At 34.2% G+C, this 25,981-nt stretch overlaps 1 protein-coding gene across 3 annotated transcripts; it reads right to left on the reverse strand.

Annotated features, from left to right (window-relative positions):
* LOC143241047 (uncharacterized) lies at positions 1–25,672 on the reverse strand. 3 transcript variants are annotated; one of them, XM_076484513.1, is made up of 6 exons: positions 25,532–25,672; positions 21,068–21,133; positions 18,870–18,914; positions 17,496–17,691; positions 5,998–6,105; positions 1–592 (listed from the first exon to the last, which is right to left on the reverse strand). In XM_076484513.1, exons 4-6 carry the CDS (start codon positions 17,665–17,667, stop codon positions 150–152), a joined length of 723 nt encoding a protein of 240 aa, XP_076340628.1. In that variant the 5' UTR covers positions 17,668–17,691; positions 18,870–18,914; positions 21,068–21,133; positions 25,532–25,672; the 3' UTR covers positions 1–149. The 3 variants fall into 3 exon arrangements, with proteins under 3 accessions (XP_076340628.1, XP_076340629.1, XP_076340630.1); XM_076484514.1 differs by lacking the exon at positions 21,068–21,133 and having other exon boundaries at positions 25,532–25,670; XM_076484515.1 differs by lacking the exons at positions 18,870–18,914; positions 21,068–21,133 and having other exon boundaries at positions 25,532–25,653.
* Between the last annotated feature and the right edge of the window lie 309 nt (positions 25,673–25,981).

Consider the following 25,981-nt stretch of genomic DNA (forward strand, 5'->3'; position numbering starts at 1 on the left):
TTTTGTTCTTCTGAATCAAGGTCCTGTCTTTGGTCGTTGGACTTTTTCTCTCCACAACTTTCGTCAGTTGAAAATGATTCTTTTTTATTATTAGACACTTCGCGGTTATTTCTCACTTTGATGGCCAACGACATAATTTGCTGTATTTGTCAAATGTTTACATTTTCTTCAACAACGTCGCCGTCAGACAAAATACCGTTAACAACAGCAGAAGTAGAGAAACTGTCCTCTTGTCGGTACACTGACAGGTAACCAAACATTCTTTCCATACGAAACCTCTGCACGAAGTCTAATAACAATAACTGGTTACGTCGAGTCACAGGCGAGCATTCCACCCACAAAACGTAAGAGAACAGGTTCAAGTTTTGCGGTTCAACTCTTCTGTAAAAGGATAAACGTGAAAGTCTGAATACCTGAGCAAGACTTCTATGGATGACTCGAGCTCCTGTCCAATCCTTCCAAGTTGCCTCCAATGCACCACCTAGTGTGCTGTCTAGACTGCGGAACCCAAGAATAATAACAGCCTTCTGGTTAGAATCCTCCCCTGATTCTTCATCGTTGAGTGTAACTCTCTTCACTTCCAAATAAATTCCTAAAATAGTTTTTTTTAAAGAGATAAACGCATACAGAAATGTCGTTTAATTTAATAAAATGTTTGAAACTGAGCTAGAATGTTCCTATCTCAACAATTTCATACTATTAGCAAAGAATTTTTTTTCACACATAGCAATCCGTCATTAAGAACCAAAATCTCTGGGACTAAAATATCGTAATTAATTCTTATTTTTGCTGAAGGAATATATCTCAATTAAACTAATATCTTTTTCTTTTTTTTAATTGTAACGTGGACCGGGATGGCTAGCTGGTTAAGGCACTCGACTCGTAATCCGAGGTTTGCGGATTCAAAGCCCCTTCACATCAAACAGGCTTGCTCTTTCAGCCGTGGAGGTGTTATAATGTGACGGTAACTCCTATTATTCGTTGGTAAAAGTGTAGCCCAAGAGTTGGAAGTGGGTGGTGATGACTAGCTGCCTTCCCTCTAGTCTTACACTGCTAAACTAGGGATGGCTAGCGCAGACAGCCCTCGTGTAGCTTTGCTTGAAATTCAGAAACAAACACACTTAATTGTAACGTAACATTCATTTTTCGTATTCTACGCTCTATGACAAAATACAATAAAAGTATAAAATACTACATTTGTTGCCTCCACTTCAGAATCGAACACGGGACCTGCGCACTGTAAGCAAATTCCCTACTAATCGATTTGAAAGGCGATCACGAAAACAAAAAAATATATTCGTAAGGCAATTTTTAACAGCTTAAACTACCACACATTCGACAATATAGAAATAATAGGCAAGCAAAGCTGTTACGATCAACGCCATACCAAGGGAATATAGGAACAACTTGAATTCTATTTCCACACAAATCCAAGGTTACCGAGTCTTGAACACAGTTATTTTTTTTATTAGCATCATCAACGGCCGGCGTTGTTAAATCCTTTCCCTTTATCATGTTCATATAACCTTGTTTTATACACAAGTCAAATTGAATAGCTTAGCTATTGGTTAGAATGGAGTGATTCAAATTTGGGATGGCTAATATAGTTCAATGGGCAATCTCACGTTGGTGATCAATATATTTTATTAATGAACACTCGGAACCTGATCGCTAATTTGGTCTTAGTCATTTATTAACTAAAAAGGAAAATCTTTTAAAAATAATATATACATTGGAATTTGATTTTTAAAAGTACATTATTTAGGTATCGTATTGTAGATATGTACATATGGGTTAATTGATAATAACAAAAAGTAAGTATCTTTAAAGCGATTGTACATTTTATGCAATGTTTATACTTGAGAAAAATGATGCTTCATGATTTCAGCTTTAAAATCATGCGATAGATGTTGTAGTACTTAAGAATAGTATTCTGTTTCCTTTTATTTCCTGTACCCTGCTGGTACAACGGTAAGTCTACGGATTTAAAAGGTAAAAGTCAGGCGTTCGTTTCTCGCTTAGTAGATACAGTAACTTTACTATTTAAAAAAACAACAACACACCAACCTATTCTTTAAATATGCAAACGTTTTGTGTTCGGTGAGTATTGTTTTTTCACATCTACGTGATTTTGAAGTCTACATTATTTAGAGTTTAGACGTTAGACAATTTATTCTGATACTTTCCTAAACTGCTTTACTCTAACTATCTGTTTGTTGTTCGTGGTCATTCCTTTTTAGGATGTCGCGTGTGCTTTTTCGTGAGAAGGTTTCTCTGTGAACGCGTAGTTAAGTGTTATATTTGAAAAATGATGTTCAACATTGACGAGTTATATGATGGGGCAAAGACATACTCTCCATACCATCTTATTTCCGAACAACAAAGCAAAGAAACCTGCTAAGTGTATTGCCCTTGTGAAAAACCAAACTGTTGTATTTGTGAGAAATCTTACATTAAATACAATAAATATATTAGAGGTCATACTGAGGAGAAATTTTTTAAAGTGTATATTCAACTGTAATTCATATAATGTTGTTTAAGTTTTATCTTATATTTGGCCCGGCATGGCCAGGCGGTTAAGGCACACGACTCGAATCCCCATCACACCAAACATGATCGCCCTTTCAGCCGTTGGAGCGTTATAACGTAACGGTCAATCCCACTATTTGTTGGTAAAAGAGTAGCCCAACAGTTGGTAGTGAATGGTGATGACTATCTGCTGCCTTCCCTTTAGTCTTACGTTGCTAAATTAGGGACGGCTAATGCAGATAGCCCTCGTGTAGTTTTGCGCGAAATTCAAAGACAAACCAAACAAACAAATCTGATATTTGTTGTAAACAACTTTATGTAAATTTCCTGCCGAAAATGCAAACAAGTGCTCATTCAATTAATAGATGTATTACTTTAAAATATCACACTTAATAAAAAAAAACGTTTTTTTGCGAGATTTTAGCAATTTTTGTGAAAAAAGAGAGATTATTTTATTAATATATATATATATATAAGCACGAACACAGCTTCAGACGTCTTAGAAGTGAGGATGTGTTATTTAGACTGTGTATAAATATACTGTAGTTATTTAAGTTATATAAGGATAAGTTAGAACCGCTATTTAGGCTGGCTGTATAGGAGTAGGAATTGTGATATTTGGGTGCAGAATTAATAATAAGAAAGGCGTTGTGGGCTAATTAGGTTGTATAGGAATAAGAATTAAACCACTCAGTGTGTATGAGTAAGAACTGAGCTGGCTAGACGCTCCAGCAGAAGGGATTGAGATGCGTAGACTGTGTAGGAGTGAAAATCGGTGTATGTAGGTTGTACGGGTGAAAAGATTAAACTATGTAGACTGTGTGAAATTAAGAATCGATCTATGTAGACTGTACAGGAGAAAGGATTGAGCTATTTAGGCTTCTGTCATTAATATAAAATGATATTTAAAACTATCTAGTTTAGATATTAATAATTTTGTTTATTTTTTGAATGAATATTTTATGATTGTTTAGTTCTATTTCTTATTACAAGAGTTAAAAGCAGACGAGTGTTTGCTACTCATTGATGTCGAGAATATAGTTTGAGAAGAGCAGAAAAGGACAGAGGGTTTGGAGCAGATGAGAAGGAATTAATTCGAAAGTAAAGGGAAAGGCTTAAATATTAATCTAGGCCTAACGATCAATATATTAGATTAAAAGTAACTGTAGAACAAAAATATATAAGAAAAATAGTTTATTTCGTCAAAGAGAGTTCTAAAGTAATTGAAGTAGCCTTAGTGGACTTTGACAAATAGACAGACGATTCTCGGAAAAGAATAAAAGTGGTCAGACAAATTTAAAAGAATGGGATACACTTGTGGTAGCTACGACAACGTAAGTTCCCTATATTTAGATAATTTGGCTTGTCAGATTGAATTTTAAAGTAATTGAATAGGCCTAAGTAGACTTTTGACAAGTGTTTATGAGATTATGGAATCCCTAAAGTGTGAAGAATTTGTTGTGCATATATTTAACTTGTTCCGAGTATATATATTATTTTGAAAGTAAAAGAAATACGTGCTCTTCATTTATCGTTGAATTCATTGTTAACAAGTCACAGAAACATACTGTAGAAGAATTCTAAGACCAACAACAACATTGTATGTATTTATACTTTTGAAAAGCATCAGTAAAAGCCTTTTTATTCTGACAATTGGAGAAAAGAAATTTAATTTTAACTTTCGACAGCTTCTACGAGTAAGAATTGGTCTGTTTTTGTTGTATATATATAAATACAGTATATTACTTTCAGTATTTAGCAGTAAAATTTAAACGAACGTTTGTGTGAAATTAAAAAATGATTATTTAGTGTGCAGTAGTAAAAAAATTGAAGATTTAGGTTTTGTAGGAATAACAGCTGAACTGAGTAACTTGTAGAGCATAAGATCCTGTATGAGAACAAAAACTACTATCTGGATTTTATTTAACTTATGCCAGAATAAGTTTCTTCTTAATAATTGTCCAGCATTTTACATTTATAGTATGATTAAATCTGGTATCCTGGTTTTGATAGTCAACTTAATTTTGAAGTCGATTTTGATTTTGTGTTTAGGTTTATTTTCTGTCAGTGTTACAATTTTATCAAACTCTCAAATTTTATCTCATTGCATAATTAGTTTAGCTTTAGATCGTTCAGTTCAATTCCAGTTTATTTCATTTAATCTGGTTCTGTAATTTTTATTTATTTTTTGATGTTTTAATTGGCTTTGTTTCGTGTTGGAGCATGCTTACGTTGAATAGTCTTCCTTTCTTTTTTTAGCCACAGTATGGCAGCTCTTAATGATTTGTTTGTTTTTATTTCGCGCAAAGCTACTCAAGGGCTATCTGCACTAGCTGTCCCTAATTCAGCAGTGTAAGACTAGAAGGAAGGCAGCTAGTCATCACCACCCACCGCCAACTTTTGGGCCACTCTTTTACCAACGAATAGTGGGATTGACCGTAACATTGTAACGCCTTCACGGTAAGCATGTTTGGTACGACGGGGATTCGAACCCGCGACCCTCAGCTTACGAGTCGAACGCCTTAACCCACTTGGCCATGCCGGGCCAGCTCTTAATGACTACGAGATTTTCAAGTACAAACTTTTAACTCATAGCTTCATCATCTCTTGACCGATTTGAGACCTAATTATAGTTTCGAACTTAAGAGATCAAACCCGCTCAAGGTCTCGGAGATTAATTTACTGTAATCCTGCCTAAAATAATTTCAGTTTGAGGGTAGGTTGGTAAAACTCCTGATGAGTAATAACATCGAATCGAATTTATTCGCTTCCCACGCTTGGTATTTCTGACGCATAAAAGATAATAGCTAATAAAAAGAGGAAGAAATGTATCATACAGTAATTTACTGTAATTTTGCCTAAAATAATTCTAAGTAAAGGGGCTATTGAGAATTCTCTGTTGTTTTGTCTTTAAATAAGTGTCATGCAGTGGCGGATTTCAGATTGTGTGGGCCTATGGGCTAATACTTTTTTGGGACCCTACATCCCATGTAATTTTACACAGAACAAAATTATCAATTGGCCCTGAGGTTGAATCCCCTCTAGCCACTACTACCTAAATACACCACTTATGTCAGAGTGTCATGCATGCAGTCGAAGGAAGTGATTCCAGAACTTGTTACGACTTTGTAGATAATTCCGCCTGTAATTTTTCATTTAAGGCTTGGGTCTAGAATGTCCCTAAAATGAAGAAGGGGAAAGGCTATCTGCACTAATATAGAATTAACAAATTAGAAGGTAATCAAAATCACCAACTTTAATCAAATAGTGGGGTTGACCGTCATATTATAACAACCTCACGGTTGAGTATGCTAAGTGTTGGGATTCGAACCTGCGACTTGCAGATTGTGGGTTTAGTGTCCTAATCACCAGGAGATACCAAGCCCTACAGTAGGTTTAACTATTGGAATAATTTATCTTCTTCTGCGCATAATAATTTGCAAAAGAATGAACATTTTCTAATCTTACCCTGGTCAAGCATAAAGTCGTCTCCCAAGACCAATGACTTCAACAGTACGTGCTGGGGTTTCCGAAATTCTGTATAATGTATTAGTGGAAAGTAAACCGCAGGGTTGACTGTCAATGGAGAAAAAAAAAAATTGCTTAAATTTAAAATTCAGAAATATTCACTTATTCCAACTACCAGCATTCTTACACTTATCCCTTCATGTATTGTTATCCATAAGTTATGTATAGAGTATTAAGCTTTACAAGATATACAGGCATGATCTCCAGGTACATACTGAAAGTAATCAACAGATCAAACCTTTTAATATATGTCATAATTATTAAGTATAATAAAAACGTTAGAGCTAAAATTGTCAACCTATATTACTAGACAGATTTTTCAATACTGTTTGAAAGTCATAATGATTTTGATTACATGTTACAGCTTTTTCTGTAACAGGTGTAACTTGTAAATAAAAAATACTTCTTACTGTGAAAACTGTAACTTTTAATAAAAAAAATGCTTATAATCAGTAAGTAAACTCAAAATGAACTATTGATGAAGTATAATATATAGTTATTTTATTTTACCACTGTATTGGTTTAATATTTAAAAATTTAGAGTTTATACTTACAATTTAAAACAGTCCACAAATTTATCACAGTAAACACTACCGAACAGACAGTATTTAATTTTACAACTCGTTACAATTTTAAAATTTATGTATCACTTAATTACACATAACACATCGAAACCATTGATCAATAGTATACTTTCTGTTGAGTAGATTTTTTAATTAAAATACTTCAGATTTAGGCCTGGCCTACCTAGTTTGCCGAAAGCCTAAGGTATGCTACTGAGCATGTTTAGTACTTTTGTCTAATGGCTAATTGTAATAGTAATAGATAATCCTACTTTATTAGTTAAGATTAACTGAGTAGGCAACGGATGCAACTCACTGGTTGCCTTCCCTCTGGTCAAGAGCTGTATAATAGGAATGGCTAGACTTTTAACCTTGGGTCTCTGACCTGATTGTAATTATGTATCGAATAACTTGTCACTTCCAAAACTTAAATTATTGCTTTGTGATTCGTGTTATTGGTTTTATAATTACCGCAACTATAGTACAAATTATCCAAATTTGAGCCTTTCTTTACTTTTAATAATCACCCTTCATGATATATCTGGTTTAAAGAGTTTATTATACAGAGCTTTCAACCAGCCAATGAGGGCGTTGAGATTAAATTTTTCATAGCTAAGCAGGTGATGTTCTGGCCTAAATTAGTGTATTTTCAATGTCTTTAGAACAGGGGGTGTGCAACATTTTTCGTCGGTGGGCCATATAACCAACTTCATCAATCAAGCGGGGCCACTTAAAAAGCAAGCAATAATATTTTATATTTTTGCATGAGTGATCATTTTAGTGCGACACTTGAAATTTAGAGTCCTTGCAGAGCTTGTCAATATCAGCTTTGACAGAAGTGGTTGCCACTCTTAACTGACTGGTCAAATGTTCATCAGTCAGCTGACTTCTACATTTGGTTTTGATGAGCTTCATTTTGGAGAAAAAATTGCTCACAGCAGTAGGTGCTACCAAAAAGGGAGGCAATTCTTTGTGCATGACGGGACAAATTGGGAAACTTTTCACGTACACAGAGTTTGTAAAAGTCTAGCAAACTGTTTTCAGAGAATTTCCTTTTAGTGTCCATGTCAGCCTGCAGTTCAATGAGTTCCATTTGGCAATCATCAGGACTGTCTTCCACTGCCAAATCAAAAGGTTGAGCGAACAATTTCAATCTAATTTCAGTTTGTCTGAAATCTGGAAATCTGTTTGCAAACTCATCACGCAGCTTTTGTACACTGGTTCCATATTTGGTGCAATCCAGATTAGGAAATTCCAGTTTCCTGGTTGCAAGACATGTAAAATGGGTCAATATGGCTCTTCTCAACTGAACCTGAAAAGTTCCAATTTCTTCTCAAAAGCACAAATATGCTCAAACAACTTATTCACAAGTTGACTTTTCCCTTGTAGTTTTAAGTTTAAATCAGACAGATGCTGTGTAATGTCTGTGAGGAATGCTAAGTCATTCAGCCAGTTCTCATTGCTCAAGAAGTCCACATTCTGACGTTTGCTCTCCATGAAGAACTTAATCTCCTCTCGCAGATTCCAGAATCTCTTCAAAGTAGCAGCTCTACTAAGCCAACGTACAGCAGAGAAGTACAAAACATCTGAATACTCACTGTCCAGCTCATCTAAAAAAGTTTTAAATTGTCGATGATTTAATCCTCGTGTTCGAATATAATTTACGCATTGGACGACATTTTTCATGACTTCTGCAAAATCCAGAACTTTGGTGCACAAGCTCTCTTGGTGAATAATGCAATGGCTTACAACTACGTCTTGTGCTCCAATTGCAGTTAGAAATTTCTTGGTGAATCCATTTGTCCTACCTGTCATGGAAGGAGCACCATCTGTTGTAACACCACATAATTTATAAGGATTCAGTTCAAACTTTTCTACAACCTTAAGCACTTGTTCACAAATATCCTGTCCTGTGGTTGTGGAGGAAAGGCTTGCCATATCTAAAACTCTTCGAAAACATCAAAGCCTGCAGTAACAGGTCTGATGAAAATGACAAGTTGGGATGTGTCATTGATATCAGTGCTTTCATCCAAAACCAGACTGAAAGCTTCACACGAATTCAATCTCTCTTTCAAAGTTTCTTTGATGTCCTCTGAAAGATCTTTTGTCCTGCGTGAGACAGTAAAGCGGGAAAGGCTAGTTTGCTCCACCAAATATTTTTTCTCTGGACATGCATATTCTGTGAATATTGTTAAACAATTTTAATAAATTCTCCATCACTGAAAGGCTTTCCCTTTTCTGCCATACATTCACAAAGCTTAAAACTCAGTTTTGTCACCAGTTCTGAATTTTTCTTGAAAGTGGTAAAACACCTTGTTGCTTTTCAATGGATGTTTTAAATGTTCAATTTTGTCCTTTCGTGCCTGACCAACAATTTCATCAAACTGGGAGGAGTGCTTAGTTGCGTAATGTCGCTTAATATTGTACTCTTTCATGACTGCAATTGTAGTTTGACAGACGAGGCAGACAACACCTTGATTATGTGGGACAACAAGATATTTTGTGCACCATTCACTGTTGAATAACCTTCCCTCATCATCAATTTTTCGTTTCTTAACTGCTGACATTTTACTAGCCCTGAAATCAAAACAAAAATTATCCTCACGAAAATAGCAAAGTAGAAAAAAACATAGAATTTATTTACACATGGAACCTCTTATGGACAGAAACACATGTTTCTAAATTGGCATCCCGATCATAGCCTTCCGGTACTTAAATTAATTGAGAATAGCAAAATACAGTGTGACCTCGCCTATTCGCGGTTCGCCATTCGCGGCCCCGCATATTCGCGGGTTATGCGCGAACTGCGTTTTGTAGGTCACAGAGACTGAAAGGGCTTTTCGAGGAGATTTCTGTTGTATTTACTCAATCAAGCCGTTTTATCAATTGTCGTCTTCACCAAACAAGATTGACTGCTATTGGCTGACTGCCTCAGCTTGCCCAACAACGCAAACGGCAAAGCACAGCCCGGTAACGCACGGTACAATTTAGTGAAATACATAACAGTATGCAATATTGCTACATTATTACTGCATCAATGAGTATAAGTATCATTAGTGTTTGGGAAGCATTTCATATAGTATATAATCGCATACATATACGTTTTAAAACTGCGTCCAATATTCGCGGTTTTTCGCTATTCGCGGGAGGGTAAAGAACGTAACCCCCGCGAATAACGAGGTCACACTGTACATAGAATCAGATGCATCTGAAAGCAAAAATTTTAATAAATTCAGTAAAGTCACAACAATATGCTAAATAATAATCAATTTACCTTCAATCTCTTGTAGTAACTGTAAAAGGTAATAAAATTTTCACCAATAATGAATGACGGACAGCAGAGGTTAGGGAAAATTGTCGCCAGTGGGCGAAGGCGAGGTTCATGACGTTGAGTCGTAGACAATAGTGCTAGTGCACGTCACCTATTCATGCCCTAAGGAGGCCGACCAATCGAATTCGGCCTGCTCCTCTCTAGCAAAGATAATTTTAGAAGTTTGTCGAGTCGAAGCCTGGGAATCCCGTAGGATCGATGCTTTTAAAAATATTCCATTTGCGTTGGATTACAGATCAGGCCACATGGTTAGATTACAACAACTAGGGCCACACTAAATGGCTTGGCGGGCCGGGTTGTGGCCCGCGGGCCGCCTGTTGCACACCCCTGCTTTAGAACATCATGTAATTGATTATGCACTTTTGTAAAAGTAGTCGTCAAAAAAAAATCTCAACTTGTGACAAACCTAAAATAGTCTCTTAAATGTTCTGTGTTGTCTTCTCTTATTTTGTGGAATTTCACAAAGCTATTCGAGAGCTGTCTGCACAAGCTGTCCCTGAGTTTAAGGCTACTAGTGAACGTCACCCACCGCCTACTCTTAGGCTACTAATTTAGTAATAATCTAAATTACAAGAGAAAATACTTGGTGGTTAAGGCAATCGATTCACAACCTGCGGGTTCGAGTTCCGTCACCGAACATGTTCGCCCTTTCATCCCGCGGGTAACATTTTCTCTTATAATTTCTAAGATTTATTATAATAATTAATAGTTTCATTACTTTCTATGTTGTGTATAATCTATGTAAACAATTGTGTATAGATTTGTATGAACGTTCTCTGTGACGAGAACACAAACATTTATCTTTCTGATACTTAAGCACTGATATGCGGGAAAAAACATTAAATAATAATAATGGGAATAAATTGTATTACAAACATGTTTTTTGGAATCAAGTGTTAGTAAGAATGAGGTAGAATAAGCAACTGGTTTTTGTCGATTTGCATAAAATATTACAGGAAACTTGATGTTGGTAATAAGTAACGTTATTTAATAGTTAGTATTAGGTAGAGCATATAACTTTTTTTTTAACATTTTGGAGTATTTAGGACCCCCACCTAGATAGACAAACTTTACATCAAATATTTGGGCGTCGTAAAGTTATATACACGTGTATACAATTTCGACTTTGCTTATTTAAAAGTAGCTTTTCCCATACAGGTAACTTACGAACAGTAATCTGTAGAAGCAACTAAAACATAAAGCAGAACTTTTGAGATCGTCGTGGAATTGATATGAGTAGTAACATACGAAGATAAACAGCGTTGTATTATAGTGTTGACTTGTAGTAACGGATGAAGGTTGTGTTGGAACTTTCATGGTGTTGATTGATGTGGGAATAGAGATATCGAATGTTAGATCTAATACGATGATTACTTGATGTGAAAATAGAAGGTAAACAATGTTGGATCTATTATGATTTTGATTTGAAAGGGAATAAATTACAGTAAATAGTGTTAGAATTATTATGGTGTTGACATGATACAGGAAAAGGTGATGGTTAATAATGTTTGAAATTCCATGATAGTGATCTGATACAGTAATAAGTGAAATTAAAGAGCTTAGGCCTGTTATGGTGATGACTTTATATTGAAACAAATGATGGGAAACAGTATTAGAACTAATATAGTGTTTACTTAATGGGTAACAGACGAGGGTAAATGGTGTTAAAACTATTGCAGCGTGGGCTAGATGTGTTACAGATGAAGGTAGCTGTAGTATTGAGGCTGTTATGTTACCGACTTGAGGTTGGGGTAGATGAAGGTAAAGTGTCGAAACTATTATGACATTTGCTTGATATGAAAGTAGATAAGGGTAAATAGTGTTTGGGTTGTTATATTGTCGATGGACATTGATAAAAGAAAGGGATGTGAGAACTAGAATAGTTTTTATTTCGTGTTGAGAGAGGTAAAGTTGTGTTGGAACGTAGGAATAGTTAAGGCGAATATTGTTGGAACTATGATAGAAATTAATAAAAACCTTATAACCAGAGCGCTTTCCAAAGGTGAACCTTTCTTTTTCAGGGGCAAATTGGAAATGGTGGTATAATGGGATGAGTGATATACGTATATAAAGGGGGTTTAGTGACATCATGAAGGTTTTCCAGTTTCCAGGAGATGTCTATTTCTCTATGTACTGTGGTAATCGTCTCATTTCCAGTAATAATGTAGCCGACTGCGAGAGTGTTATGTGAAAAGGTGTTAGGGATATTTTACTTTAGAAATAACTACGTATATGTATATTTAAAACTGTATTTAAGAATTTAAAGTAAAATAAAGGTGAGACCTGAAGACTGATTGAAAAAGGTATGTTATAAAAAGAAATATAAAAAATTGTCCTAAAACAAATAGTAAGTTTTAGGAAATTCAGCTTTCTTATTTCATAAGCAAATAATAAAAGTTATTTTTCTGAAAGAGATGAAACCGATGAACGTGGATCACTGATTCCAGGATCTAGATTAATTCCGGGAGGTTTAACAGTGTTTAGTAATCCAATAAACTTTTTTTATTTCCCTATCTGCTTTAGTTTTGAATCCTGTTTCAGTGCGGATGAGGGTAACATCGTTAATTGAACGACTGTGCTAGTTAAAGTGTTGAGCAACAGGGTGATATTTTTCTGTGTTAATAAAATATTTGTGGTTGTTGAAACGTTCTTTAGGAACTGTTTGTGTGTGTACTACATACTGGTGATTGCATTTTTTGCACTCTTTTAAGGTAAATAGTGTTTTTTGCTTCATGAGTGATTTCTTTGGGAATTTTGAAATTCCTTTGGTTGTTTCTGTCAAAAATGAGTCTGGCTTTTATGAACTTGCAAGTGTGACAGTGGACTTTATTGCATGGACGACAACTGTTTTTGGGTGGGATGTAATTCATTTTTGTATGAACAAGGATATTTTTTAGAGTTCTGTTTTTTGGTTTTTTTTCGGAAGAAGATAACAGGAACTTCAGTAAATATTTGTTTAAGACGATCGTTGAGCTGTAGGAGATGAATTTTTTTTTCAGAATTTGTGAAACATTTCTGAGTTTAAATTGATAGATATTATCACCAGTTACTACCTATCAGTTTAAACTCAGAAACGTTTCATGAATTCTGAAAAAATCATTTTCATCTGCTATAACTCAACGATACTTCCCGAAGTTCCTGTTATCTCCTCGCTGTTTTTCAATGAACGTTGGTACTAAAGATGTAGCTCTCCCATCGTGAAATTCGTATTTTCAAATAAGTGCAGCCTTCTTGCAAAGGAACCAAATACTATATCAGTGAAAAAAAAAAAGATTAAATGTTAAATTAAGCAACTTACTGATACTTTTAAGCTATGCTTATTGAACGACGAAGGCGAATGAAGTAGTTGTGATTAGCATTTGTTTCGTTAAAAGGTTGCGTTCCTGCTACACAATATAGAACAGATATATCCAGCACAATTTCAAAATTCATGACATGTTTCTTTTCCTTGTTATCTTGTTTTCGTAACTTTCTACTATAAAGTTACATCAAGGAAAATATCATTTTTTACAACATATTTTTGTACTCTCTTTAATTACGTCATAAAATTCGTTTTCATATATGAAGTTGTCCACCCTGTGTATAAATAGCACACTTATGAGATACTTTTAAAATGGTGAACTCTGGTCCCGAAGTTATAAAACAAAGGGTTATATATTACTTTTATTGCTAGTACTATAAAACATTACTATCAATTTAGCCTTGCATGTTTAAGGAGAAAACTTCTCCCTAACATAGCAACGATGAAGTTAATAACAACATCGATACAATTTATGAATGCAAAGTGTCACTCACATTTCAGTTACCTGTTTCAGAAACATGCATATATTTAAAGCTATAAAAATATTTAAAATTGTTAATTTTTTGTGTTTGAAGATGCGTCTAAGAACATCCAAATTTCAAAATACTTCAAAAGGAGAACCATTAGATCCTTCCCCACCCTTTCTGCTTAGAGGGTGCTGCAAAGCAGGAAGCTTATCTTTACAAGATACATTAAACTTTGCTCTTGCACTATACCATTTAAAGTGGTATTTCAATGATTAATTAACTGTAAACTACGGTACCGTAATTATGTATACAAAAACTCCTTTTAGTACCCAGAATGCAAGTATAATGGCAATCTTACGTACTAAGGGTAAGAAACGTAATCTAGTTTTGAGGATTTTTTTACGTGAAATCCTTACACAATTATAAGTAGAAGTTTATTTCTTACTGAAAATGTATTTAATACCTGAACTGCTCTCAAACAGTGATAGTAGTTTTGAGACTTGAAGCATACAGTAGAAGGTTGTTTCAGTACAAAGCTACATAATGGGTTATTTACGTTCTGTTCACCATGGAGAATCGGGCCCCGAATGGTAGCGTCGTAAATTGTTTGTTTGTTTGTTTTGGAATTTCGCACAAAGCTACACGAGGGATATCTGTGCTAGCCGTCCCTAATTTAGCAGTGTAAGACTAGAGGGAAGGCGGCTAGTCATCACCACCCACCGCCAACTCTTGGGCTACTCTTTTACCAACGAATAGTGGGATTGACCGTCACATTATACACCCCCACGGCTGGGAGGGCGAGCATGTTTAGCGCGACGCGGGCGCGAACCCGCGACCCTCCGATTACGAGTCGCACGCCTTACGCGCTTGGCCATGCCAGGCCTAGCGTCGTAAAACCGTAAATTTATTGCTTACCCAACTGTGGATCAAAAAAGATAAACTTAAAAGTATTATATGATGATTATATTACAGGCTGTACCGCAGTGATCGTTTTCAACTCTAGGTTTCTAACAACCACGAAATGTGTTGCCCTCTCGCTTTGAGGATGAAAATAATCAAATAAACATGAAAGTTTCGACAAAAACGAAACACAAAACTGATAATAATAATAAAATTGTAACACATTATCAAAGTTCTAGGTTCGTACCCAAAATGAGATAGGAAGTATTGTAAATAGAACAGGATAGAGCTATGTGTATGAAGTGTCAATTGTTTCATGACAAAGTACTGTTTGCGTGTTAGTAAGTAATTCTGTTGAAATTTCTCAGTTTCGTAAGTGTAACATAGAAGCATTATAACCACAATGGAAATTATTGGTTTTCCATTGGCTCAGTGATAATTATGAGAGCTTATAACACTAAAAATTAGTTTTCGATACTCCCGGTGGGTACGACACAGTTTTCCCATTGTATAGCTTTGTCCTCAACAAGAAAGAAAGGAAAAGAAAATAAAACGAATAAATTTATTTAATTATTATTATTTCTATGTAAGTTTCACATTCATAGCTACATTTACATAACACATATTACTGGACGATTGAAAGAACCCTTACCATTCCAAAAATTAAACATTTCCAACCTAATATTAACTTTTAGTGCCAGAAATCAAAGTATATACTATCTATGTTTTTTTTATACATATAATTGCGGTATAATTCCTTCTGTAGTGTTTTGTACCTAAATATAATGTAAGTTTTCGTGGTCTTTATATCAGTTTTGTTTCCCTCGGGAGATTGGACCCACCTCGAATGTATTGTGATGCGAAACAGGAACTATGATAAGGAGTAGTCGTTACGAAACCAAACTTCCAAAATATCAAAATATATCAGTTACATTATTAGTGAGGACGAAATTTTCTTGTGGTTTTCATGTATAGGATATACAATGTATGAATGCAAAGTGTCACTCACATCTCAGTTACCTGTTTCAGAAAAATGCGTATATTTAAAGCTATAAAAATATTTAAAATTGTTAATTTTTCGTGTTACACAAAGCTACATAATGGACTATCTATCCCAAGCCCATCGCGAGTATGGAAACAGTTTTTAGCGGTTTAAGCCTTCAGAGTTTCTGTAAGCCATTAGGAGGCACTAAATGTCTTGCGCAGTAATGATAGTGAGCGAAGCAGTACACCCTCCACGTTGATTAAACTTAATGTACATTTTAGTAAGGTATTACATGTATTTCACCACATTTCACGGTGTTGTTCGTTTTCTATTTCCAAATACAAAAATTGAAACAAAATATACTTTTACAGTTACAAACCTCCTAAAGGTGGTTTTCTGTTATCGCTACAGAGAGACATGTGGGAGCAAAGGTCAAACAGCTGAAGCTCTTTTCATTTGATCGCCATTCCTTTCTTTCACAAACGATTGACTTGAAATGTTTTTTTTTTTTAATTTAGATCTCTTTAATGATTTTATGAGAAAAAGATCAAACAACCTAAAAATGTGTTTTGAACTTCCGTCCGGTCATATTTACAGCTTTCAAGGTGAAAATTAGCATAAATATAAATTTTCTTGCCCCCAACATATTGACATGCAAAAAAGTTGGAGATGCTCATTTTGAGATTTTCAGTGGGATCGGAGCTAAAAAAACAACACAATTTTGAGGTTTTTGGGTCAATCACTTGGCCGTAATTTGATCAGTTTATATGAGATTTGGTACAAAGATGCTTTTTTAAAAACAACACATTGACAAACAGAAATCTTGAACTTGCCCATTTTTAATAATTAAATGATGTCAAGATGCTACCGACAACATATTTTCTAGGTTTTTATGACAATTATCCCGCCGTATTTTGGCTAATTTATACGGAATTTGGTATAAAGGTACTTTTTCACAAATCTCATACATATACGTACAAAAATGTGGGATGTGCTCATAATTTTAGGAATTTTAGTCCATTTCTTGGTCATATTTCATTCAATTTACGTGGGATTTAGTAAAGAGATAATATTTGCAGGATCCAAACAGAGGTATGGGCAATTTTAGAATTTTTGTCTTTTGCTCAATTTTCCAGCGACGAAAATCATAATTTGTGGCTGTCGTGAACTACTTGTTTTCATAACAACCAACTTACATATACAAATAAACCTTACACGTTTCCAATCATTTATGTAAACTGTTTTGTTTTTTTTTTATGTAAAGATTGGACATGTTGGATTTATGTGGCAAAGACATGTTGCGAATGTTAGCCTCTTTAGCCAGATTTGTATTAATGTAACGTTGGTTAATCCAAAATGATGAAATACTGTTTTTCTTGTATTTCAAACAGTCCAATCCTCAATTGTAATGTTTTCCTGAAGAACTGAACTCTGCCCAATATGATCGTTCCTTGAGTGCTTTAACCAAATAAGCTGCTAGAAGCTTCTCAAGATTCGCAACTTTAATTTTCATCAAATGCCTTTTATTATAATGAAAATTGGCATTTAGACATTTATTTCGAATACCACTCTTGGCATACTTAATTATTACAACCTGCAGTTGTAAAATAACAAATACTGAGGTACAGGAATTTCTATGTACTTTCTGATCAGTCAATTTTCATATAAAAAGTAAAATATCATTCAACTTATTACTATATTAAGAGTTAAAAAGTAGACTAAGCTGGCATTGTAATCTTAAGCCCTGAAGATGGTTACTACGTTACCAAAACTAGTTGGCTGAAACAACTAGTAGTGTTTATTTTTCATTGTAACAATAAACGTCGTGTTTGTTTCTTGCTCTTAATATACAGTAGCACAATATGCATAACAATAAATTAGAAATTATTACCTTCAGCTTCCATTGTGACCAACAGGCGACCCTCTTCGAACCAGGATTGCTTCTGGAGTTCTTTAGACAACCTAGACTTCTGAGCAGCAATTGGCTTACGGTCGGACTTAACCTGAGAGCTGATGAAGGTAAAAATTGCCCTTTCTCCCTTGTTAGAAACTTCTTGTGACATGATATCTCGTAACTACTATTCTTTCTGTAAGACATTTGATATAGTTACATTAGCTTGTCGATCAAACGGGAGGGGGAACGCGGGAAAATTCTCCTCCACCCATCTCAACAGAGAGGAACAATAGATGCAGTCTCCCTCTACACTCACATGATGTTCCTTAATGTGAATGTATGCTATAGAAGAAATTTCAGTGTCTGGCATTTTAACAGTCTATTTTATTAATGAAAACCACAACGAGATTGTTTGTTGAATCTCATACAAAGCCACTCGAGGGCTATCTACACTAGCCATTCCTGAGTTAGCATTTATAGACCAGAAGGAACACAATTTACCAACACTGCCAACCGCCAACACTTGGACTACTCTAATCGAGTAGTGAGATTGACCGATGAATTATAACGCACCAAATATGAAATAACGAAATATTTAGATGGTGGGATTCGAGCCCGCGACCCACAGATTGCGAGTCAAGCATATTATAAACATCAGGCCATTGCAAGCCACATCAACAATGGCGTATCACTGTTTTCCTCTTAATTCAGATAATGGACTCGTCTGAAAGCGTAAACGTAACACGCGTATTGAATCATTGTTAGCTGTAGAAAATAAGAGTGTGACCGTAAAATTAACCTAACTAATAAATATTCGGATTTTATTTGAGAGAGGGTATATTTCAAACACGTATAATTATAATTTGTGTAATCGGAAAACAACATGTAAGATAGTAATTAATAGTCTCTTTAATTTAAACGAAGATGCAGTTTGTCCTCCATTATAATACATATCGCCACCATTGAGTATGGCTACATATATAATAAATGTTATGGGAATATATTATTCTTTTCTATGACTGTGTAATGTTGCAACACAATAAATAAAGCTATGTATAGGTAAGTGATATTATAAAAATTAATGTTTTCTAAATAAGATATGAAATGTACGTTACACATTTACAGTAGAGAGAGATTTAATAGTAGCTGTGAAACGTGCGTCAGGTATATAAGAAGCTGTAAAACAATATTTAAAAAAGACATAATTTTGACGGAGCGTAGATTCCAGACTATAAATATGTCCTGAACAACTAATAAATCGTGGAACACGTGTTGAAAATTATTTTGTGCACTCAAAAGAATTCAGTGCAAAAAAATACCATGCTGCGGATAAAAGTAATATACGACAAACAAATAAGTAAACTGTCTTACATTTTGAAGGTAAATTGCCTCTTTTCCCTCCTTACGCTTGTGTACCTTAAAAAATAAACAGAAAACTATAATTTACAAATTTGTACTCATGTTTTTAAAATATTCTTTCATTTGTAGCACTTTATTATGGTTTTGTTTTTCTTTCATTGGAACAGTTTCGTCATATATAAGACTAGCCGATCAGAAACATTTGTGTTGTACTTCAATTACTGAGAATGTTTTTGTTATATCTTTATAACTATACTTACTATTTCTTAACAACGTAGAACAACAAAGGTGCGATTTAATGGCCAGAACCTCGCTTGTATAGCAACAAGATCGCATTAACAACAGAACTAGGCCAAGCGTATGTTAAGGTGCGTCACAGCTTGATTGAACCGGATCACGGCGCTCTTTTCCAGGGAAAAGTTAATTCGTTCCACAACTGCACGCAGAACATTTGAATGGTGTGTGAATTGTAAAGACGAAAGTCGATATTTGTTGCTAGTTCCTTTAAAGTTTGACGCTTGTAATATCCGTTTCAACGTATTGATAATTTTACCCATAAGTGAGCATACCAAAACTTGATTTAGCTATGGGGCTGAAAACTAACATTATGGAACGAAAGAAGTCTGTTAAATTTTTAAAAATGTTTCTGACATTCCTGTTAACATATTTATTTAGGTGCCCTCATACGTTAATGTTATTTCAGTTAGAACGCAGTGATATCATATCACAGAATTTCTCGCATTTCTTAGGAATTCCGATTGATTTATGTTTGAAAACAGAAACTCCAATGATTCAACACGCTGTTTGTAGAAACGTTCAGAATTTGATGTTTAAAAGAAACCATTTCCTTTATAAAATACAACTCTCGATACTAAATTCAGCGTGAAATATCTTGTTGTTTTTTGTTTACAGCTATTTATATGTTTTTAGTCCTCCGGTGGGAGAACGATAGGCTTACAAAGATAAGCGCTAAAATTCGGAGTTCGATTCCTCGGATTACACAGCAGATAGTCCAATTGTGACTTTGCTCTTAAAATAATCAGCCAAAGCTGTAGCTCTGTAATTATTGTCTTCTATACGTTATCACAAGTTAGAACTTTGAATTGAGTATATTAATATTTTGAACAAGTTTTATTAGTTATCGTTCCGTTTGATTTAGGGATGTTTTTATTTTTTGTCGAAAATAGAAATTCTGAACAGATTTAGTGGAAATTTCTTCTATGAGAAAGTGGCAACCTCATAGAAACTAATGTATCAATTTTACTTGTCAAGACACAGTATTGTGTCTGTTTAACAAACGTTTTTAGTATGTACGAGTCGACTAGTAATGACTGTAAATGAGTGTTATTATGTACAACATCACTTGACTAGTATTTATAGATTGAAACAACTTGATTGTCAATATATGACAAACACGATATACGTTAAAACGTTTACAGTCCGATATTTCGTTACGGATACAGACTTACAATGCTAGAAACCGGATTTCGAAACCCATGGCGAGTAGAGAACTGACAACCGATTATGTAACTTTGTGCTTAATTACAAACAAAGAGGCAGTCCGATATTCCGAAGCGCTATAGTTTCTTAGGGCCAGTGGTCCGAATATTGAACATAAAAAACATTTCTTTATGTCGGACTAGTATTCGTTAAGGCTATTATATTATATAAAGAGTAACATATATATAATGGTATATTATAGATATAAGCCGATAAAATTTTGAGGTATATTTGTAATCATTCCAGAGACCTATATTATTGCTACCCGTAAGTATAGCTTTCTACTCTTTTCAAAAATTATGTCAAAATTCTTATGTTGTTATTATTATTATAGAAACAGGCTGAAACATCTGAATAACAATAGGAAGAATGAAGTAAACTGTAGTATTAGTGGCGGGAAATTTCCGGAATATTTAGTGGAAATCTTTATCTACAAAACATTTTTCAGAATATCGGTCTATCCTTCTGTTGTACTATTGTTAAATCTAAAGTGATTTGTATAATTTTGCAAAAACGAATGATTTTATACAAACTACGTTTTTCACGATGTAATGCGCTAGGGGGTCCATATTCTCAGGATACGAGATGTGACTTGTTATGGGATCTGTGAGAAGTAATTCTGTGTTCACAACTTTGTGTGTTGTGGACTTGCCTTAAAAATACAGCTAATTTCACTTACATTAATAATTTGCGAGTTTGAATTTACTTACTTGGAAAATATACGTTAAATATTCGTCCTTGAGTTTTTTAAGCTTCATTTCTGGCTCGATCCGGGTCTAAGAAAAGAAAGCTTCCATAGCTCAAATTACGAACACAAGTTTTAATACGAGTAGTTATGTTTGTACAAAAATTAGAAAAAATCAGGCCTGTTGCTGCCATTTCTAACATGTTCGTGCAAATCGAGATCAGATCGAATTCAAACCTCTGGAACTTATCTCTAATGTCAATAATTTTAACTCCATTTTATATCGACCTGTTATTATATCTGACAACCGTTATTGGAAATTTTCTGTTTCTACAAATCTTAATGTTGATCTTCCACGGTACTTGGTATAATATATTAAAAACATTTAAAAAAGACGTAACCTACTTTTGTTGTTTTGATTTGGTTACTATTAGCACATGCATGTCCTTCAAAACGTCAACGGAATTAGTAGTGATATCTTTTTAATTATTAATATACAGATGGTCATGAAGGCCTAAAGCTCTATCTATCTATCGGTATAGATATTTAAAATATACTTTTTCATGTACTATTCTCAAACCAAGTACGAAGGAAGCATTTTTGTATTGGTTAGGCAATCCAGAATAATGTGTGAAGCACAGGTTGGCATGTGAAACTGAAAGTGTTGGGCGTGAGGGGGAGGGCATGGTAAAAGTATATAAAATAGGTGTTCTGAGATTGAATTTTGTTCTAAATTTACTATAATTTATTGAGAGTATTAATCATTTGCAAGCATTTTTTTATGATTTACAGAAATAGGTGTTCACTGACACTTATACTCACCATAGTAATAAGTAAGCACAAGCATATGCGCATCGTTATATTGACTCATACATACTAGCTTTAGTTTATCTGTTTACGTTTTCGCGAATAATTTAGGCTTATTCAACAACTTAAGTTCGAATATTCTGTGTTAAAAAGCTTGGGGAACAACCGTTATTTTGTTGTATACAGGCGTTTATAACAACGCACCAAAATGATTAAAAAAAACTGTTGAGTTTCCATGGAAGTCTCGGGCCATGTATCTGGGTTTAACTAGTTGGACCACAGCATACATACTGAAATCAAATATCTTGTTGCTGTATTTATTGGTAAGAGACAAGAAGCAACGTAAAACATTTCAAGGGTTTGATTTTTTGTTTAACTTTCGCCCTACAGGAATTTGACCAACGGTAAACACATCATTGGAATACGCTAGGAATCCGAGTGTCTCGTCTCCAGTCACTACAAACCACTGGACCATTATACCATGGTAAATTAATATTTAGTCCGATAGTTCCGAAGTATTAATTCAGTAAATATAACTAATCAACAGCTGTAACTTAATATCAAAAGAATGTACTCACACTTAGTTATTTTCAAAATAATCAAAACAATACTTCTTTCATACCAGGTAACTGTTGTCGAAATCAGTAATTGTTTAAAATATTTTCAGTTGTAAGTTAATATATTTGTTTGAACAATACTGTTAGCAATTGTTTGTGTAAGACATTTCTTTCGTATTTGTAAGTTATTTAATAATATCTATAATAATTACAAAATAACATTATATGTACCATGAGTCTGAACATATTTAATTGGAATAATCCATTACAGGTTTATAGTGCGAAGAATGCATAAATAGCACTTAAAGTTTTCTATTGTTGTACTAAGTTTTTACTACCGAAGCATTTCTTTCAATAATCAGGTAATCAAATTGGTTGACGGCTTGAGGTATCTGGTTAAGTGTTTAAAGATGTCTTCTGTGCTTTTCAAATTAACTTATGAAAGAGGAATGCTTCACCAGGTTTTGAATGTTAAATGAATATTCAAGTATCGTAGGCTATACCCGGTTAAGTACTATACACTAAACAAATGAATATTATAGTATTGTAAGATTCACCCAGTTAAGTAATTAACTTAAATTTCAAGATCGCTACAACACGTTCATTAAAACAGTTAAGGCGCATTAAGCAAGGAATATAATTTGTAATGTTACATCATAAAGCAATTACAGGAGTTATGTCATTAACATTTGTTACTAAGTTATTTAATTAAGAATTTCCTTTTTTTTTTTTTTTTTTACAGCCTCTGATAAAGTTAACAATATTTTATTGTTTGCTGCTTTAATTTACCGTTTCATAACCCGGGGTTCTCTTTTCATGACCAATATGTAAAATACAATTACGAATCCTGGAATGTATTTATCGATAATTTTCTGTTTTAATCTCTAGCAAACGTGTTGAACATTAAAAAGTAAGAATACCACTATCCAACACAGTAACAAACAGTAATTAAATTTCAGTGAAGTCGAAAGTAGGTTTTCACGACCTATACCTCGTATACTAGTGTATAGAAACCAGAAATTGGTTTTTTCTTAGCCACAATCTTATTAATTTTACGCCTGAGCTATCTATCAAAGTACATCACCGTTCTCACTTATGCTGATTTATAAATGTTTATAGGTAGCCCGTGGAAACATAAACGGTCCCGTAGCAACTAACCAACCAATCAAACAGAACAACACTAAAATACATTTAGAAAGTTGTCGTTTCCTAATGGTCTAAGGCTCTAGGCCATTCGTGTGTGTTTTACCTTTCCGTCACGTGTACTGTACTCTGGTTTTATTTCTCTCTTCTTTTTAACCCCTGAGGTCTGAAAATATTACAAAGATATATAGTCTAACAAAGCCAAATGGTTAACGTGCTGGAATGCGGATCTGAGATTCAATGGTTTTTGCACAGTTGCTAAAAAAATAATTGCGCTCCGCATGTTTTTCTGATAGCAAGGCCATATCTGGCTATCTGCTGTGTCCATCGAGAGAAATTGAACCCGTGATTTTAACTTTGTAATTCTGTTTACTTACCGCTATCCCAGTGGGGACATTTCTCTCCGAACTCTGAGGCTATGGGTTCATTATTATCAGTCAAAACTTATAATGGAGCGATTTTTATAATGAGGATACTAAAAGCAATACCCTTCTTCTGTCACCACCAGTAGTTGCATAGCTCTCATATTATTCAAGTCAGATGAGTGATACTGCACCCCAGTTCCCACACCCTTGGTTAAGCTCCACTTTACGTCTGACAAGAGCAGTCCAAGAATTAGCGGTGGTTGAACTGTCTTCCCTCTAGTTTATCACTTTAAAATTAGGGAGGGGTAGTGTAAGTAACCTTCTGTAACTTTGCGCGAAGTCCAACAAAATAAGAAACATAGATAAATTTGCATTTATTAACATAACATAATATTTAGGGATAACACTAGACCTATTGATCCATCTTGGCTGTTCCATCCTCTAAACTAAACTAAAGTTATTAAATAACGAAATAAAAAGACCTTTAACACCAGCTCTTTTCATTCATGTAGTTACCAAGCTTTATCTTAAACATATTCTAAATTTAGTATCTTCACAACATCCGAAAAGGCCAAACCACTATGTTAACTGAAGATGATTCCTACCTTGCCAAAATTGTACTTGTTTCTACTAGTCTTACCATTCTTGCCGTTAAGTATGAAAAAAAATATGAATTATCAACACAACAGTATCAATTCCCTTTACAATCTTAAACACCTCGATCAGGTCCATTCTTAACTGATTAACACTAAACGTTAGCTCTATTTGCCACTTTTTAATTTTACAGTCCTTGGATATATACTTGACATTTTTGTGACCATGAATTGACATTGTTCAGAAAACAAACTACAGAACAACATTGGTAAAATATTGGAAAGAACATTAGACAATATTATAAATCAAAATTTCAAAAATACCTTAAAAACTTCGAAAATATGAGAAACCTCAGAGTATAATAGAGCTTTACATGTGTTATGTTTCATTCTCAATCAACAAATTCTCGAGTTCGGTTGAAATTTTGTGGATCAACAAGAACTAAATTAAAAACCAATGAATAACTTTTACAGAAACTTTTGTATAAATATATATAATAGATAAACTAACATTGATTTATAATTTAGTTCTTGTTGATCCACAAAATTTCAACAGAACTCGAGAATTTGTTGATTGAGTAGCAGTGTTTTCCCAGTAAGATCATAGTTCCATGGTAACAAATACAAAATACACGTAGTAATAGGAATAAATATATATATATGTGTGTGTGAGTGTATATTTCTACCCGTGTCAATAATGGAAACATAAAATTTAAAGTTAATCGCGAATATAAATTTTATGTGTATACTTTCGAACGTTGTTTACGAATCTGCCGTGTTTGATATGGATAAGAGAAATATAGATATATGTCTTTGTCACTATTCCTAGAAGTAGTGTGTATTTGTTAACACTGATGTATTATTAATTTTGTTATAATGCTATTTATTAGCAGGAAAAGCACACACATTACATACAATTTAAACATCGTAATGTAATTTAGCATATAACGTCAAGTTAATTATTTTTCACAATTAACCTATTGAAATATATATTACAAAATTTTAAATGCTTTTAAATACTCACGATAGCTAAAACTTTCCTTATGGCATTTCTTGACCAACAAGGCTGTACAGCCTAAAGTAGATTTAGGTTTTACTTAATAACTTATAATGTGTTTTATAATCAGTTGTCGCTATCAGTATGTGTGCAACTAACGAAATGCATACAAACTTCAAATATAAATATGTAGTTGATGTTGAAAATGAAGAACAAACACCTTTAGTCATTCGTGGTTTCTCCTCGTTTGTTAGATTGTCATGGTAACGCCAGCTACCTGTTTGCAGCAAGTATATGGATTATTTTCGTATATTCGTTCTGGTGTAGTCTTCCCGAATAGATTAAAATATTGCAAGGCGTGGCCATACGAGTCGTGCTTGTAACATTTTCACAAATAATTGCACATATATTTACTTATAATATCTCTCGCTTGATTATACAAAAGTCAAATTTACTCGAGTCGTAAAAATACAATGT

This window comes from Tachypleus tridentatus, chromosome 13 (assembly GCF_004210375.1).
Source record: "Tachypleus tridentatus isolate NWPU-2018 chromosome 13, ASM421037v1, whole genome shotgun sequence".
Taxonomy (NCBI): Eukaryota; Metazoa; Arthropoda; class Merostomata; order Xiphosura; family Limulidae; genus Tachypleus; species Tachypleus tridentatus.

Excerpts from the sequence above, each read along its gene's own strand:
- LOC143241047 (XM_076484513.1), bottom strand. The coding sequence starts at position 17,667 with ATGTCACAAGAAGTTTCTAACAAGGGAGAAAGGGCAATTTTTACCTTC. Across the intron at positions 6,106-17,495 it reads GGTCACAATGGAAGCTGAAG|TCAACCCTGCGGTTTACTTT; the intron begins GTAATAATTTCT and ends CTCCATTGACAG. Across the intron at positions 593-5,997 it reads CGACTTTATGCTTGACCAGG|GAATTTATTTGGAAGTGAAG; the intron begins GTAAGATTAGAA and ends AAACTATTTTAG.